The sequence below is a fragment of the Nestor notabilis genome, unplaced genomic scaffold (genome assembly GCF_000696875.1).
Source record: "Nestor notabilis isolate BGI_N333 unplaced genomic scaffold, ASM69687v1 scaffold15703, whole genome shotgun sequence".
In the NCBI taxonomy this organism is placed as follows: Eukaryota; Metazoa; Chordata; class Aves; order Psittaciformes; family Psittacidae; genus Nestor; species Nestor notabilis.
The window spans coordinates 1-19,687 of NW_009920749.1; the positions used below are offsets into that span (position 1 = coordinate 1).

The 19,687-nt window shown below is 40.0% G+C and overlaps 1 protein-coding gene across 1 annotated transcript in view; it reads right to left on the reverse strand.

Annotated features, from left to right (window-relative positions):
• The window catches only part of SUSD4 (sushi domain containing 4), a 30,036-nt gene continuing 10,349 nt past the window's right edge, over positions 1-19,687 (reverse strand). Inside the window, exons 3-8 of the mRNA XM_010010837.1 lie at positions 19,357-19,536; positions 15,678-15,866; positions 4,584-4,775; positions 3,981-4,125; positions 1,820-2,202; positions 1-652 (exon numbers count right to left, since the gene is read on the reverse strand). Coding sequence (XP_010009139.1) covers positions 624-652; positions 1,820-2,202; positions 3,981-4,125; positions 4,584-4,775; positions 15,678-15,866; positions 19,357-19,536 — 1,118 coding nt within the window. The 3' untranslated portion in view covers positions 1-623. The remainder of the gene's footprint in view (positions 653-1,819; positions 2,203-3,980; positions 4,126-4,583; positions 4,776-15,677; positions 15,867-19,356; positions 19,537-19,687) is intronic.

The following is a 19,687-nucleotide window of genomic DNA, read 5'->3' on the forward strand; positions in this document are numbered from 1 at the left end:
ATATATTTATATATATTTGCTATCATACATCAAAGTATATATGAATCCCATCATCTCTGTTATATTCTCTGCAGACATGGTCTGAAACAAAATCACCAACAGCTAAATCAAAAGCTTCCTGGTCACTGTAGGAAAGCCAAAGAGGATCTTTCCTCTTTTTTTTGTGTATTTCAGTACTAGTATTTTTTTAAATGTGTAAGGATTCTTCATAAACTAGAGGTCCATAGATCATTTAAAGCAGTCTTTATAAGCAAATTTACATACTTTGACATGCTTTTGTGAGGCAGTTAGTATCAAAATCCAATAGCATTTCTTACAGAACCATATGACTTTCTGCGATGCAGATACACATTTCATTTCTAAAAAGCCACAGTTCTTTTTCTACATCTGCTCACATCAAATCCCCAGGATTCATTCATAAAACTGCTGCTGTTCCAAATGCTGATGCTCTTATCCCTGCTGTGGATTAAGATGTACACCTACTCTGGTGACATCATTACATGGAAGATTGATATGTAGGAAAAAACCCTCCCCAAATCCACAGATAGTCTTTTCTATCTCTAGATCCTCATGATTCACATCACCCAATGGTGCAATTCGATGAAGACCAGTCTCTGTGCAGGCTAAGGGTCTTCTTCCATCAAAGGAATCTCTAGGGAAAAAAAAATGGAAACAGCATTGACTGCTGATTACAACTTCCCTTACACAGTTGCAGGACATTAGCATTAGCAATGCTACAAATGGACATTGCAAAAGCCTGAACAGGACATATTGGATCAACAATTCTAGACCCACTCTAACACTTAGATGAAAATTAACCTTCTAAAACTACTGAGATTTAATAAAACAAGTCAGGACCACAAAAACGTAATTGCAGACAACCTTTCCTACATTGATATTGAAGCTGCCTTTAGAGTAGGCAGGAACTTTTACTGGCATCATCGTAATTTCTCCCTCCTCCTCCTAGTTGTCCTCTTCCCCTTGTCAAACCATCAAAAGTTAGCCCCAACCCTATGGAGAAGGACTTCCTTTACTCAGACCTTCACCCACACTGAATTTAGGACTGGGCTTCAGCTTTTTGCCTAGTAACTGTGGAGAGCAGGATCAGAGCCACTCCTTCTAAATGTCTCCAAGGAAAGCTATTTAGTTTCCCTAACACTGAGCAGCACACCATACAGCTCCTTTAGAACTCAGTGAAATGGCATCAGTGTAAGCTCGTGTTCAGTTTGAATGCAGACAATACTATATGGCAATCTCCCTTGCCATAAATGGTCCTGTGGGTGCCTTGCACTGTGACTCCCATGGCCATGGCTTAACGTGTACATGCCTCAGATGAACAGCTGCTGTACACATGCACATGATAAGTTTGTTTAATAAACAAGCTAATTTTGGCTAAGTACGAAACCATGATTTGCTTTCCAGTTTAAGGAGAAAATCCTGTTCATTGCTGTGAAAGCTATGGCATGTGAGGATGTTGAGGAGCAGATGAACAAACCAACACAGGCAAGATGATGGTTGGCTTTGCTGCTACATACAAGTGCTTGCTGACATCCCTGTTGATAAGACTGCTGTTTTGGGGCCTGGACAGGAAGCTTCTGGCATGGGATTCAAATCCTTGCACCACAGCTAGCAAGGATATCACAGACACAAAGCTCTACGTCCAGGGAGTAGTACGGTTTATAAAACATCCAAATTAAGATGTGGACAAAACCATTAAGAAAGTATGAGCAAGTCAGCTGGGTTTATTCCTGCTCTGACAGTGCAAACAAATGATGGCTCCTGTTCACGGACTCACCTATTGCACCTATGCAAGACTTACCATCTGCAATATCAATCCTTGGACTCGTGGATGCAGCCTCCCCAGCAGTGCCATGGGATACATCAGTTCTATCTGAACGGGGAAGTGCTGCCACTTGGCATGCTGGGGACGGGTACAAGCTTTGGAGCAGTTCAGAGGAGTCTGACCTATTGTCACAGGTCTCAGATTCACTAGGCAGCGTGTCTGTAATCCTGGGGCCGGGGTAAGCAGGAGGGCTCTGGTCTTCTGTCTGCAAAACATGCCCCTGGTCTGCAGTAGCTGAGTATCCGGGTGCCAGAGCATTCAAGCCGCTGCTCACAGCTTCATCATAGGAAGGCAGCATGACAGGAACACCATCCACCACCACAAAGTCGGGGTCACCCATGGAGCTCTCCTGGTTGCCTCTACATCAAACACAGTCGAGTTATCACACAGAGCAGGAGCATGTCAGATGCACCTCGGAGCAACCGCTGAACTTAAGTAAACACAGCACTTTCTAGTCATGCAAAATGAAGCTACAGGGTCATTAACATTCACAGAGCTGTTTGCTTCACAGGGCTGCAAAGCTCTGCTCAGGTTGACAGTCAGGTGGCATCTGTTATAATTGGAGAAATGAAACCACTAATGTGAAGAACAATTCTGAGAAGGGAAGGAAAAGAATAGATTTCCAAGATGTCTGTCTTGGAAGAGATGAGAAGCACCATTTGCTGTGCTGTGCATGGTAGGTATCATGGATGTAAGATCACAAATGTAGTTCACCAGTCAAAAGTGTCTGAACCCCTCGAAAGGTGTGTGCCAGAGCACACAGCCCATGTAAACAGACACTGAGATCATTGCTACTGAATGACAGGGCTTTGGTGGCCAGATCTGTGGCCTCCTTCAGGTCTTACTTTCAAGGGATGAAGGCTTCCTTAACAGTACTAAGGTGGTTTCTTCTTTAAGCAAAACATTTCTATTAATTGGGAAGGTCTGTTAAACCCTAAGGTATTTGTTTAGTAGCCAGTTAAAATTCACAGGAGGGCATTGGTCCCAGGTACCTCTGGGACATGAAAACATTTGAAAAGGAGAGGACAGAAAGCCATTTCAATAAGCTAGAAAGTGCAAACTATAAAGCTATCTGTAGTGCAACCCACTGCCCCAAAGCGCTTCGGATATGTATATCTATATGTGTATGTATATGTACATGTATATGTATATGTATATGTATATGTATATGTATACGTATACGTATACGTATACGTATACGTATATGTATATGTATACTACTCCCTATATACTGCATATATGTACACATATATATATAAATTTACACATAATAATCTGTATACACATTATAATCTGTATACTTTTATGTACACATTTATTTAACATTAAGATAGTGAAGTCCTTTCCACTGCATTGGCATGTAGACATGTTTACTGACATTCAGCTTTTTCACCTCTCCTTTCTGCACATGGTAGAATAAAGACATGAGCAAAAGCAAGCACAGGAGAGAAGTCACACAGTCAAGGTCCGTAGCAAACTGAGCAGACTGAAAACTAGAAACCAGTCTAAACCCCAATAGAGTACTTCGCCTAAAATTCAGCATGCCTGCCTTTGTTCTTCCAGTTGTAAGGTGTTACTAATGCCCATCTACCTGTCTTATGAGGAGTGCTGTGAGAATCAATAACAAATGCTCATAGCTGCATGGTATTTGATAGGAATAAAGGAAGATGTAGGAGATGTTTATGAATAGTGATGAACGTTAATACTCATAAAGAGTAAAGCAAACTTTTAATATAAATTTGTCCTTAGAGAAAAAAAATAAATTATTTCTTAAAACTCACATTACAAAGTCTACAGTAGTTAAAAAATTAATTCCCCCAGCACCTGAAAATGAGTATTTAAAAATATTGTCAGCTATTTCTACTATGCAGAAGCAGCAATTCTCAGCAGCAGAGCTGTAATTACTCCCAAAGTGAATCTGGCAAACTTTGCCTTTTATCTCAGTTGCAGTGAAGACCACTGCGGGGTTTTTGGGGGTGCCCATCCACACCAGTGGTTCAGAGACTTCTGCTCACAGCAGAAGCAGGAGGTATCTGCCAGGCTCGTGAGCCACTCCATCTCCTCAGCAAGGAGTGCTGAATGTGAAAACCGAATCAAGGCCCTCAATCTTTAAAAGATAAAAGAAAACAGTACAAACCGTGGGAGGAAATGTGTCTTAAATTTGGTCTGGAACATCCTGGCTAAAATAACCAGTAGCAGTACTAATAAAACGCTGGTAGCAGTAAACGCCACTATTTTCCATGTAGTCAGGAGGGTCTCCTGTGTATTTGGCCAGGTTTGCTCTGTAACAAAAAGGCAATACAAAACTTGTGCTTCATTATTATCATTGTTATTGTGTATTACTACTTCAACAGTACTCAGAAGTGCCAGTTACGAAAAGACATCTCTTGTACATAAAACACATGAACCCAATGCTCTATACCAAAACCAACCTTAACATTAAGCTGCCACAGGGGCTGGACCTTGTTTTTCCCCCTTGACTTCTTTTTATACATGCAATCATGACTTTAACTTATATACATACAAAAATATTAGGAGATGTTAAAAAATACATCTGAAGAGCTAACGATTGAAATGGTTCAGTACCATTCAGGATCTTGGAAATGTACTGAATTTAACAGCCTCTTAAAATTATGTTCATCACTTAACCATGAAGCAGATGAAGTTCACCAGGCATTACAGACCAACAGATTTACTCTAAAAAATAGGGACAGGAGTAATGCCGTTGCTGCTCCCTTACCTGTTTTGACACAGTATACTTGGTAGGAGGGGAACCACTCTCCATACTGGCAGGTGATGTACTTGTAGTCATTGGTGAGGGTGTAACCAGGATCACAGTAAAACTCCACCACCGTCCCGTGGTTGTAACGCTCGCAAGGCCGTGGGTGGCAGATGTAGTCTCCATGACTCACCATTGGAGGTAGTGGACAAACTTGGGCAAATGAACAAAGAAAAAAGAAGAAAGACATTCATTCCAGCAACCCACCGCTGCGTAGTTTCTCTGTGTCAAAATGCACATGGCACACACTTCAGGCTCCCTTTAGTTTTGGGTTTCTCTGGGGTACCAGACCAGCAGCAGATGGATGCACACGTCTCCTGCATGGCAACATGTGCTGCGAGGTCAATTTTGGCTCTCAGTGAGCTCTGCTGTCACCAGCTTATTTAAAGGCATGAGAGATGGGATCTGGGAAGCTTCCCATCCTCTTGGGGAAGGGGAGGGAGAGAGTAAGACAAAAGGGTACGCATACACCTATAAGACGTACATGGGGACGGAGAGGGGAAGCCAAAGCAAGAGAGAGAATTCCTTTCCTTATGAAGCATCTCAAATTCAGCTGTAACATCCTATTTTTTGTTTTATTAACGCAATTAAAATGGTTATATGCACTCATTCCTAAATATTTTCTTTAAAAAATAAATTTGTCATGAACTGTGCTGCAGGAGATGCACAGCACACAGTGTTGCTTAAGCACTTACAGTCTGTACCTCTGTAATATTATTAAGCTTAAACTCTCCTGGTGTTATTTGTGTTTTGCAATCTCTGAATAGGCTTCCTGATCTCAGTGGGACTGCTGGTGGAGTGAGGTCTTAAGTATAATAGAGGCTGAGACTGTGTTAATTATGTACAGTGGTTTACGTAAGGTTAGGTAAATAAGAGAGAATTGCAATATAAACATGAGGAACTTTTACTGTAGGCCTGGAAACAAGAAGAAATGTCTTCTCACATGGCTAGGCAGATGAACTCAGTGGAGAACCGAGGGAGCACTCTCTAGAAAACAGCAGCAAGAAGGCAACTCGCAAGCAGTATTTTTATAAGAGAGGAAACTTTTCCACTGAGTAAGTGTTAGTTGATTACTATTTTCTTAAGTGCTTCTAGGGCAGACTTAAAAAAACACCCTACAAAGTGTAATGATATCTCCACTGGCTACATACTGACTCAAAGGGGCTTGAAGTACTGGATGGCTTGTTTTATGTCCCTTCAGGGGCAGTAACTAACTGGCTCAGTGCCCCATCATCTGCAGGCTATTCCCTCCACTTCATGCCTCCCTCATTCAGACAAGACCTACTGCATTGCTTTAAATAATGAAAATGCCATCTCTCAGAAGAAGAATCTTTCCAGAAATTACAATTCAGTTGCTTCTCTCTGTGCATCTTCTTCCATGAATAATGCATTTCATAAAAAAAAAAAATACCCACAAGATATTAAATGAATCTTCAAGAGAGGCTGATTACAATGTGCAGCAATGTCTACTCCCCATCCCTTGGAGACATGGCTTTGTTTGCATTTTCACTGGCAAGGCTTAATAATAACTTAGAATAAGAGCAAGTAATTCACCTAAAAATTCACAGCCTTAATACTCTGCATATTTCCAAAAGTCTCTGGGCCCACAAGAAAGAGGAATGCTTTACTGGGAAGTCAACTCAAGATTGAAAACAATCTAGGCAAAGGTGTCAGATTGACATAGTAGGAAAGCACCTTCTGTCCATATCAGGGATCATTCTTCTATTAAAAAGAAAACAATCAGTGAAAGCAACAATTCTGGCCTGCTATAAGGAAACTAGGTATATTTTTATTGCCTACACTTAGAACATGAGAACAAAGGAAGACAGCAATTTAAGCTTCTTTGCAACTGAGTTTTGCCAAGCTACAGCAGGCTGCAAGAGGTGTGTAGATGCCCAGTACCTTTCTAGCAACAAGCAAGTAGAGCACACCTTATCACAAAGAGCAACACTCAGAGAAACAGATTTTCCTCTCCAACAACGTATCTGCTGCTTCATCCCAAATCTTCTAATGTCATTTAGAGCCAAAGCAGCTGCTGAACAAAAAGAAGCCTCAAAGCTGGTGTCCCAGCAATGTGGATCAGCTCAGGAAGCACACATTTCCAGGCATATTAGAAATGATACTTTATGGGAACAACCCAGATTTGAGCTGTCAGTCTGCTTACAAATGGACACGTATTCTATAAAACCTGAAAACAAGAGCATCATTCTGTGTAGGATATGTCCCCAGTGCTATAAAAGAGTGCAGCCCCTTCCACTGCCACTCACTTGGGGTATCCTCTCAGTACCTCCTCTGAATGTTATGTTCATCCAGTTTCAGGATCCCTCCACGTTTCAGCCTGGAAATGTCTGCAGACATTTATTTCATGCACTGCTGAGCATTAGTCATGAATTAAGAGTCAAGTTTTAAGCAGTCATACCTGCCAACAGCTCTTGTATTAAACCAGTAGATGCAATGCAGCAGGTCTGAAAACCAGGTTGTTTAGCTCAACTGAAACAATGCTTCATTCTTATGTCATCTGGACTGTCAGAGTCAGGGATTCTCACTCACTTGGGGTATCCCTCACCACCTCCTCTGAACTTTATGTTCATCCAGTTTCAGGATCCCTTGACATGTGCATGGGCAAACCGGCCCCCACATGGGGGATCACTAATGCTCATGTTTGTAGCGTCTTTTTCCAAATCAAGTCAAATGAGATACATTGCAAACAACCAAAAATGAACTTACTTTGAGCTCAGGGCACTTAGTTGTACATCCAGCCCCTTTCTCAACTTGCTCTATTCCCATGGTCATCCTGGCCCACGGTCCTCTAAAGTTAGTGGAAGGACAGCCGGGAAGTGGCCTTAGTTTTGATCCCAGAAATGCAAGATTATGAGAATCTGGAGGGCCACTGAACACTCTGGGCTCCCAAAGACAGATCTTTAGTGCAGAGCTACTTGTCTTACAGGGTCTGATCCCTTATTTATGCTGGATACCAGTCTATGATACTGGTTACACAGATTAAAGCAATGTGCCAGGTCAAATATGGAGGAAAACTCAGGTGGCAAACCTCAGCCCACTGCAGTTCTCCAGGACAGTTAAAATTCTAGCATTCCCAGCATATTGTATTTGGAAATTACAGGCCATGGACTTCAGACAATTTCATCAAACTCACAGAATGAAAATAGCCACAAACTGATTAAAATAAAAGTGTGTCTGACAAGTACATTTTCACTGTCAAAGCTGACAGCAGAATGAATGATAAATAATCACAGGAACAAGTGAACGGTACTTCAGGAAGCTCTTACAGCTTAAAAAAAAACCCTCCTACATGACACATTTTGGTTCTTAAATATGACACCAAATCTCTACTACCAATACTTTTCAGCATCTTCACTTTGTAAGGCCTCTTGGGACTTCAATGCACTAATCACAACATCCAGCAGTATCTTCTGACAACCAGCATTAAAAAACTATATGCATATGTGTTTAACTTTGGAGCTTGTCAGAGGGATGGGGCACAATTCAGGCAGTTTCTGCTGGTGGTTCTGCAGCACGTGATCCTGCGTCTCCAGATCCATCGTTGTAGAGCAAGTCGCCACAGACTGTAAGGGGACTTTACAGGAACTTTACAGCTCAGCATTCTTGGCTGAAAAGCTGAATTGTTCATCAAGAAGAAAGGACAAATGTGTTTTCTATGGTAAACAAATCTAGTTGGAACTAGTTCTAGCTTTGACAAACACCATCTTGGTGAAAATTGCGATCACTGACACCAGCTGCATAAGCCTAAATAAACCAGTATAAAACTAGTTCCAACCCTATTTTAACAACAGAAAGTGATTTATAATCACTTATCGTACACAGAGCTTCCTTGTTACTGAAGTTACAGAGCCTGTTTTGCAGTTCCAGTCAGCTGAGCTCCTACAGGAGCATCTCACCAAATTCACATGCATCCTCAATCCTGCCATTCCAGGCACAGCAACCTGTAAAACACTGATCTTAATGTAAAGTCTTTAGTTTCAAATGCAGTTCACAGCAGATATGGGGTAAAACACACCCCAAGAGATCTTTTGCCTGTAAATTTTAGAAGTGCATTTTCATTTAAACTACAAAAAGAATTATTATGAGCTTGCAGCAGTAGAGAGCTGTAAGTTATTTTAGCAGGAGGACCATCTTTAAGGAAGTATTTATGCTCATTATTCACAAGCAAGTGCTTAGACCACTGTGGTCTCACAACAGATCATTTTAGGATTCTTCATCGCTTGTTTCTAGTTTTGTTTATTCCTTTTCTCATGAGTAGTTGACTTTCTGATCAGTAATGGTCCTTTAGGGCTTCAAGAAGCAGATGCTGGGGACTGCATAGACACATAACAGGAAGCAGAGAGCTTCAGAATAGTTCAAGGCTTGGGTATTTGACAAGTATCACAGGATAACTCCAGACCTGGAAAAGGTCAAACTGCTTAGAAGTAGAATGAAAGTGGAGGATGGAGAGAGAGCTGTTGAGAAGCTGGCTAAAAAAAACCCAGACAGATAAAAGCCTGTCCGAGATGTCTGAAGAAGCCAGTGCTCACTGTGAGCTGGACGTATCAGTGGGTTTATGTAATTTTAATTCCTCTTTCTTTAATAGTTTTTTACTCTTTGTTTCTAAGTGAGAATCCCTTGAACCCATGTGGTGTCCCTGCCATGAGGGATTGACAGAGAGAAGGAATGCTGGAATAGACAAGCTGTATTCCAGCACTTAGCTGAAGGCTGAGGAAATCAAGCTATACGACTTAGGAGAAGGAAAAGCACAAGGTCTCATTCCCAATGGAGTGCTACTAGGAAAAAAAGCAGATGAGTTAAAACAGTAGGTGATCTTAGTGCTGTAATACCACAATCCAGTTTACAAGACTAGCAAGATGTGGAAGAGTATCCGTTTCTGTTACTGATGTTTAGTTATCAAGTGCCTGCCTACACCGATTGGTGAAACAGACACACTTTAAAATACTGGGGTTTATCTCTGGAAGAGAAAAAACCTATGCAGTGAATAGAATTGCTAACATATAGAGTCTGTAGCTACAGTTCGCTCCATTTATGGAAGATGTTCAGTGATTGCACCGTGTAGCCAAATTTAATGAATGTCTCCGTAAAGCAGAGAGATATTTGATTTCAAGATAGACAGTGTAGTGTGCTTTTCCTTTCTGAGCAGCCCTGCAAGATAAAGCTGAAGGTGAATATTGTAAAACAGCCCTCAGGGAGACATTTTGTCTGCTTTCCCCCACCTAACCCTCAGCAAATTTAAAGCACTGTGGATAAAACACTACATGCATCTGGCAGCTAATGTGGAACTTCAGGGCAGAAATTATGGCTCCATAAAAAAGTTGGGAGGTCTGGCTGATTCTGGAAGTACTAAGGTTTCTGAAAAATACACAGGTGATAGAGCAGGTGTAAAACAGTGATTTACTGTGACAGTCCTGTGCATCAAGCAGAAACAGAAGACATAAAAGAAGCAGATTACAAGTTATTCTGTTGCTTTCTTGAAAACCTATGAACAGTGGAGAAGACATCTATTTCAATCACAGCCAAGACCAAAGATTTCTGCAATGCAAAAAAGGAACAGTCATTTAGAAATACAGTTATTTATCTTCTGCAAACAATGTCTTCAACTTGGAGCCTGTTCTCTAACCCCTCATCCCTCATAACTAGAGCTGTAAAAAGCTCACTTTTGTGTATCATTCTGTCTCAAAATGTGGTCTGATTTTCTTTCTGTTTCACTTTGTGGTACACCTGCTGGAGTTAAGAGACTGGATGATTAAGCAGCAGGACATCCACAGAAGAACATGATCTGCCTGCCTAGTATTTCATGTCACTGTGTTCTTCCTGAACCCTTCTGTGCCTCTTCAGCTGTGGGTAAAGGTGTACAGGTAAATTTCAGTGTTCTCCAACAGCACAAGTATCCAGATACTCAAAGTCACTGTAAGAAGCTCCTTAGAAGTGTCCAACTTCTGCACTCGTACAGGGTGGTTGGAAGCATATCATTCCTGCACTCCTGGGTGATGGATGGAACTGTCTACAGTGTAGAAACACATAAAATTATTGAATTATTTTTAAAAAGAAAACTATCTCTTTAAGTATCTTCATCACACTTGCTTTTTACAACTTAATCATCCCCAGGGTGAAATACTATTTCATCCTTTGGCTATCAGGCTAAAGGTGTCACAGATTTAAAGGTGTTGCCCACATAAAGGTGCTTGCAAATATTGTTGGCTGCTGCTATTCGAGCATTTACTGCTGTTTGTCTTTCCTGAATTGCAAGAAGTATTGCTGCAGGCAGTGAATATATTCTGAAACACCATTTGAGTCAGAGCTATTAAAAACAAGGCTATCAATGTGTCTTATGTTAACATTAGCTCAGTTAACTTGGATGACCTCTTTGGCAGTTGAACAATATTTAGTTTATTCTTCCTCCTGCCTGCAAGCTGAGTATCTGTAAACACTGAACACAAACCTGGTATCTACCTCTCTTAATTTCTTAATACCACAGCATTTCATAACTTGCTTGTATTGCTGCCCTCTGCTCCCTCCATGGGATTCGTATCTGTTGGAAATGCGCCGCATCAACATTATCTTCCCTGAGGATATGCACCAGTCTGTCATGTTGGAATTTATCTAAAGCCTTCTCAATGTCAACAAAGAAAGACAGAGAGAAATCTATTTGTACCAATATACAATATCTCAGGCTGAGAATTGCTTTATTCTGACTCCTGAACATAAACTGATTACAGACTGACTTGAATCTTTTTCTCTGTGTATTGCTGTATGTTCCATCAAGAACTGAAAATATTTTAAGGGCATACTGGATTGGACATACAGCTCAGTGCCAATCACTGTTTATGACATCAGCAATTGCTACAAGAATGAAGATTTTTGAAGCTTTCTTTTGAAGTATCCTGCATGTAATTGGTCAGAAAGTGTAAGCTACTTTGTTTCAAAGTATTAAGTGCCTATGGCATTTCACCTGTAATAGCACCCTCCTCCAGTGCTCTTCCATGCTCTCTACTTTCTGAAATGCCTTGAGTTTTCTTCTTTTCCCTCTTTTACTCATTGAATCTCCCTTTGAGATGTATTCCTTATAATTTTGAATCTATCTACAAAAACTTGAAATATTTCCTATTTTACATTCTTTCAAGCTCAACCTCAGCTCAAGAATCTGTTGATCCTAGCATGCAGAATGAAGCCTTGATATTGCAATATATCTGATTTCCTGCTTTTTTGTTCAGCTGGGATGATGCTGAATCCAAACATTCCAGGTAACAGAATCATGTCTGTTGTTTGCAAATTCAATCAACCTGTTTTCCCTTTTACATACAAAGCCAGGAATTCCGAATTACACTATCCATACAACTGCTTTATATACTAGGGTTAGCACTTTAATCAAGTTCTTCCAGCATCTCCTCTCTTTGCCTACTTTCTTTATAAGAACTATCCCTTATGTCTTCTTGGAAGTCTTCCAAAGTGCATGAAAGATTAAAATACAGATTCCAGATGGCAAGGTGTGTAATCACATGCAGATCACCTTCCCAAAGTGCTAATGGCCAGGCTTTTTTGACTTTTCAAAGATTCCTCCAAATCCCCCGTAAATGTCTTTATCCACCTTAAAGTATCACATCATACACATTGCCTAGTTCTATATGTTTCATTTCACAGAGTTCCATACCAGTATGCTTGCAAGTGTCTACTCTCCCCTGATGTTTTTGGAAGCTGTCTGATTTTACAACTAATGTTTATACACCATGTGGCAACCTTCAACTTAAGGGTTTCTCCACTCATGTTGTGCATATCTGATTTTACAGAAGGCAATCACTAACTTAATCGATTTCTACAGATGGATGATTAACCCCAGATTGGTAATTTAAAAGTCATAAATATATATATATAATTCCTTAGATTTTCATATATCCTTGAAGTGTTTAGCAAGTTTCAGTGAAAAAAAAAAAAAGAGTTTAAAAAACTTCTGCATAATTATGGCATTTCAATACAAAGAAAGGATATTGAGAAAGTTGAAGATGTAAATTGAGGACTTAAAGGAGAAGAAAGTTCAGTGTTAAGATGCTTCATCTTATCCTCGAAATGACTGTAAAATTTTCTAGCACTGGTAAAACAACAGCATTTCCTCTCCCGTCATTCTCGGATAAAGCTGAACGATGTCAACTGAAGCTTCCCAAATGATTTAGCTTGAGGCAGACACTCAAAAATCAATCTGAATGTTTTAAATCTGGCAAAGGTACAAGCATTTAAGAAGAGGATCTCATACCAGCAAATACTTGGCAATCTGAGCTGGAGGCATCCTTATTTGCCTGAGCTATAACAACTTCCCTGCTCAGATGTAAACAGCTGTTTCTGAGAAGCCGCTGTATAACTCTGCAGTGCTGGCTGTGCTTCAGGTACCAGGTATCACAATCTTTATGCACTAAAGCAACTGTGATTTTAATTATCATTAAAATCTTCTTCCCTATCAGCAAAAATAGTCTCTCACCAGAGTTGGTGGAAGTACTTGGCACAGTGAGAATAAGACTGGAGTGAGCATTAGAAAGCATACTGTACCATGGGAGCTGAGTGACCCCTGCTGTAACCAGTTATTTAAATGGAGCTACAAACCTTTCATTCAGAATTTATATGGCCTAACAAAGAGGGAAAAATTCATGAGATTGGCATATAGCATTTGTGAGATTACATGCACATTTAAGAAATTCTTTCTGTGAAGGCTTCAAGAAGAACATACATCAAAACGAGAAAGCTGTAAGCAGAATAAAAGCTCTGCAGTGGTTTACTATAGCTTCCTAACAGCCATTTGCTTTTAATCATTACTATTAAAATACTGAGCAGGGAATGTAATTAGAATAAATTTCAAATTGATCATGGAAATAAATAAATGGAATTAATTTGTTATTTGCAGATTTCCTCTGTGAAAAAAATATTGCTTGGTGAGATTATATCTCACATGTAAAAGGAATGCTGAAAAATGAGCTTGGCATTGGCATGCAAGGTGCAGAATCAAATAATATGCAGGGAGGGAGTTCTGTCTGCTAATTAAAAGTAGTGGATTGTAAGAGATTCCTAGAGACCAGCACTCCTTGCATGAATCACTTGAACAAACACTTTCAAACAAGGGCATCTCAAGCTGATTTACCCTATCTGGATATCATTCTGAAGTTCTCTGCGTACCAGTTGAAGCATCCCTACAACAGAGTTCACAAGCGAAGTTGGCAGAGGTGACCTTTTAGTGATGCTACTCTCTCATCTGCCTCAACAGAAGCAAGGACAGCCCCAAAGCTGAGGAGAACCTGCTCTCGCAAGCATTGTGCTCTATGCTTGGGTCTCCTGTGGTTCATTTAACACATGTGCAGATGGGCATCAACACGAAATCACCACAGAAAGTTTTAATATTTAAGGAGAGCAACAATAAAGTGTTTAAAAGGGAGGCTGGATCAAAACCAAAACTCAGGAGGGCTCCCAGATGGCCTTGACCCAGCATCTGGAGCACACTGATGCCCCCGTCACTGATCATCATAGTTGACTGGGAACGATAGCTTTTGACATGTTACTTAAAGCACAGAACCGTCAGGCCATCAATTCTCATCTGATGTTTCAACTTATCAAAGAAAAGAAGTCTCTCCATGACTCTATAATACAAGCAATAAACAACGAGAACAGGAGTTTTCTCAGGTATTTTGGTAGGAACTGGAATGCTCACCTGTGTTAAGTGACAGTAAACCACAGCTTCTTCTGCTTCATACACAACTTTGTATTTTACTGCTCTTATCTTTCTAACTGGAGAATTGTCATTTTTATCAAATCAGTTATACTGTTTGGATTAAGCCTAGCAGAGCCCTTCTGGTTTTTAGCATGTTTTTGATACTTAATGTATGTTCCATGCAACATTTTCCAACAACAAACAAACCTTCCAAAACTAGTTTACATGGAGCTGATTTGGGTTTAATCTTTTATAACGTGCTAAGTAAACAAACAAACAAAAATCATGTTATGTCATTCCTAAACTGCAAAGGTATTTCTGAATTCTGGAACTTACACAGTCAGTTAATAACAAGGATCATTTTATTATTTCTGTGCAGTTTATCACTTTGTTGATGCAGTTGGCAAATCTTTGCACTTCCGGAATGCTTAGCATTTAGCTCAGTGACATAAGTATCACATATGAATTCCTACAATCACTTTTAGCTAAATTCTACATATAGGTAGTTTCCTTACAGGCTTGAAATAGAGCAAAAATGTAGTCCTTTTAGGGAAGTGAAATGCAGAGGATATACTTGTATTGTGGTGACTTCTGAAGATGTTTCATTAAAGATGTATGTAGTATGAAGATGGAGGAAGGTAGTTCAAAAGGTTTTGACAGTTTATGGAGCAATCCACTTGATATCTTTGTTTTAAATGTATGGGATGTAAATATAAATGCACTGCAATACCCTCCATTCCAGCACTGCAGCTATAGTCACAGACTTTTCCTTTCGGCTTGGTACAATGTACCTCTGTTTCACACTGAGTGGTTTTTATGTTCCTAATCAATAAATTAACTCAAGTTATTTGAGTTGCAAATCCTTCTTTAAGGTTAACTAGGACGACAGATAACAAATACTCAAGCGAGCAGCACTGTGTAGCACTGAATAATGTTTGCAGCTGGCAGAGCTTCTATGGAGTATTTTTTTAGGTTATCATGGAAATCTATCCATATCTTTAGAAACTCTGACCACCTGCACATGAATGTGAATTCCCTAACTTCCTCAGTATCTTTATTAGAAAAGCTGCAAAGAATTAGCTTTGTAAGAGCAAAGCACTCATCATTACGCTTCTCCTTGTGCACTTTGGACACTAACAGAGCAATTATTACGGTTAAGAAACAGCAAGAGCTAGTGGTGCAGTGAGCCACAATAGGTTGCATGCAGCAAAAACCATATAGGATCTGCGTGGCCAGAGGAAACATTGCATATAGTGGAACCGAGGTTATAGCCCTGAGTTAAAATCATATAGAGCATGCTGATTTTGCAAAACTGAAAGATAAACAAACAATAAGACATTTACCTTCCACATCAAGGCACCTAGGTGGGCTATCTGACCAGATAAGGTTATACATGCACTCAAGGAACTCTGCCCCTTCTAGTTTATATCCAGGAAAGCATTGATAATACACCACTGTTCCTACGGGGAAGGAGGACTCGAACTCAGATATGTTAATGTAACTATGAGGAAGAACCAATGGCCTCAGGCAACCTGCAAATTAAGAAGAGGGAGGTGTCTTTTATTATAAGGTGCTTACCTCAGTCATCTTCACACATCTTGGCTCTAATTCCCAACTTAAGGAGTGCAGTATTTATTTATCACCTTCTCTGCTATGAATGGCATGTCTGCATGAGCTCCCTCAAACACATACACCTCATTATTGTGATTCAAGCCCTTTTGTTGTTTAGCCCACACACTTTGCTAGTGTGGGCTTCACTCTCAGCAAAGCCAGGAAAAGTTTACTGAAAATGACAGTATTTTGTTTCACAAACATTCACTGGTTTACCAGATGGCAATTTCTTTTGGAGGTAGAATCTTTAGTAAATAAAGATTGTCATTTACAGAAACCATGAGTTTTATTCCTCCTTTTAAAACTGACAGGCATATAAACCATCTTTAATATTAAGGCTGCTTCTGTCACAAAGTGAACACGACTGTAAAAGATTTGCAGACGGAATTAATGATTTTGAAATTCCAGTTTGAGAAATTGCAAAGGGACATGACTTCCTCTGAGCAGCCCCATGATAAACACTGAAGGAGGTCTCGGGTTAGGTTCTCGGAAAGTTAAGGTACCCGTTATCATCAGAAACTCTAAATGTAGTCAGAGACTACGTTCTACTTCTGGAATTACTTTTGAGGGATTTGTACCATGGATGGCGCTGAGCAGTAACAATTAGATCAACCACATTTAGTGCAAGAAAGAGCAGTGAATTTAATAGATGACATGACTTTATAATATGTCATTCACATTCAGAGTCTGTTTTGAGCTGGTATTTAGATAAGAGTTTGTACTAGAGAAAAGAATAATTCCTCATGGCCTTAGAATGACCCTTTTGGTGATAATACTGTTAATTTTTTGATTTGCAATAATGTGGAAGAAAGATGGTTAGTAATCAGGACGTGAAAAATAATATTATAAAGATATGACAATAATAGGAGGTGCATTATGGCAATCCATCAATAGGCCCCTTGCTGCTGCTAGGAATTTGTGAAGGATGTCCATAGGACTCTCGTAATTTTAAGCCTGAGAGGGAAACTAAAATCAGCCTCAGAACTTCTTGTCAGATACTGGTATCTAAAAGAAAAAGTCTTGACACCACTTCCAGTGGTTATTTGTTGCAATGGTCTTTTGAGAGAGGGACAAAAGCAAAAGAAAACAACAAAAAGAGCTTGAAAGCATTTTTACAGCACACTGTGCTATCAGAGCAGTGGTTTGATAGCTGCTTTTACTACCTGGTTATCTCCCTGCTCAAATAAAATTTCAAGCATCCTGTCTACTACCTATTGCTGGTACCCCGATCAAGTATGCCCCACATGTAACACACCGACTCCTGCAAACTGAGCAGCCCACTGACCAGGGTGATATAAGCAGCCTCCAGTGGGACAAAAAGAGCACAGACTGCTTGAGCAAGACCAAGCTTACTCTTCTCTGAACTGTATGAGGGGAAATTTTGTCCTGCTGGCTCAGAATTTTAATGCTCGTTGGGCTCCTTGTAATGCAGGACAGAGATTTACTTGAATTTGTATGAGAGCCAAGTGTTTGTGAAAATCCCTGGGTCTCCAAACATCTCAAGCTGCTTGAAAACTTCATTTTGACTTTTTTTTGTTGCTAAGTAATCCTCACCATTTCAAATCAGCAATTATCATTACAATCTTGTGGCAAAAATAATTTGAGGTTGGATTCTTATATGCTGTACAATCCTTTCCCACTGCTCCGCAGGAAAAAAAGGTATCTGAGCGTCATTGTAATCAAAGGGCCATGGAAATGCGATTGACAGCCTACCTAGTGCATGTAGACAAGTAGCTTTGATATTATTAGTGCTTGACATAGCAAAAGGAAAATTCTGGAGGCAATTTTGGAACGGGTTTGTAGAATTCGGCAAAATATGGCAGGTGCTTTAATCTGAAATGCCTATTCTCTACCTGCCTGGTAGTTACAGACTGTGGGTTTTGTGCAACTGATTTCTTAACTTTTATTAGCACTGCTTTTATTTTGAAATCAGTTAAGATTGAATACTGAGTAGCAACAATTGATTGTGTTGCATAGCATAAATACAGCAACAGAAGAAAGTAGTAAACCAAGGGGTACTTTGGGTTCTTTTGCTTACCCAGTTAATACTGGCTGTCACAAAATTTCCACCTGGATCTCTGGCAAATACAGTACCTGCATATTAATCTTTTGAGTATTCATCCCACCTAACTGCAAGAGTCTTAATCTATCTTAATTCGACGTGAGGTGCACCCACCTTCAAAAATGGGCTGTATACTTCACTGTATACGCACAATGCCAGTGCTGATAAGATACCCCAAAACTAGTGTCCACTTTATTACAGGTTCGTGAAAACTCCCTTTTTCTTGTTAGACCTATTCAATTACAATGTGTTCATCTAAAACACTAAGCTAGCCCTGTAATGTACCTAAATTTCTACATGTCTGTGCACCATGGTCTAAGACAAGACCTTGGGGGACAGTTTGATGTGGCCCAGACTGAAGGTCCTAACTGTGGAGACCCATACAATCTAAGCTCCTGTAACTTCTGACTCTGGCGCCCATCAATCTCATCACTTTACAGTTGAAATGCCAAGCCCTGACTTTCATGTCTCACCCTGCCACCATCACTCCTGAGAGGTGTCCCAGCTCTCCTTCCCGCCTGCCCTAACTCTGAAAATTGATGTGATGGTGTAATTAAGTGCCTACACAGAACTGTCACCTTTAGGAGATGACGGATGGGTTTGAAGAAAGTTAATACTAACCCCGTATTCTCCTTAGCACAGAAAAAATCTCTCAATGCTGTTAAAACCAAGTCAATGGTACTAAGACATGCATGTTAGAAATGTAGAGGTAGTGACAGCCTGAAGATATTGAATTTCCAGTCACTAAAGCTGGCTTCCCCCCATCCGTTTCTCACAGTCTAAGCAAAGCTATGATCCCAAGCTACCAATACTACTAGTTCTACAGCTAATGGCTTTTCTGGCCAAAATCATTCTTATGCACATCCTGAATTTTCAGTCAATACCTACGGGTTTAATGGACTGTGAACCTCATCATCAACTCTGCCGAAAACTCTGACAGATGAACAAGTTCCAGCTTCCCTCCTCTCCCCCTGCCTGCTACATGAGGTGAACGAAGGCAAAACGCAGTTAGAAGCTTAAATCTTTCCAGAAATGTGGCTAAAATGTCAGTTGCCCATCAGATCATTTCTAACTGATTTGACCCTGATTGGTTTTTCAAAATTGCAATGTATCTGTGTCAGATTTTAGACTAGCAAACAAAAAGCAATATTTAAAGTAGCATTTTAAGTATGGATGTATTCAGAAAGTGACATCTTTCCTGCAGTGAGCAGTGGGGAAGTAAATAGCAGCAGCGCTATTCAAATACTGTACTGCAGAGCTTATCAGATCACTGACATCCTTAAAACTATAGGAAATAACACTGGCAAACTATCATGAGCTATAAAAGAGGATGTGCTGGTGTACTAAACCTTGACAAATGGGCAGATTATCCCATGTTCCATCGTCTTGACATATTGAAACCATGTTGTCTAAGTCAGGGTAACGGATCTGGAATCCTTCATGACAGCTGATTATTAATTTATCGCCAGTCCTGTATGTCTTGTTATGAACCTCTGCATCTTCAACGTGTGGAACAAGGCAATCTGTGACTTCATGAGAAAAACAAGAATAGTAACTTAATTAAAAAAAACATGGCTAGCTATTCAATAATAAAGCTCTTAAGCAAAGGTTATCAGATAATATAAGTGCTCTGCTTAAACTGTTTGGAAAATACAACATTTCAGTAAAGACGTTCTTTCC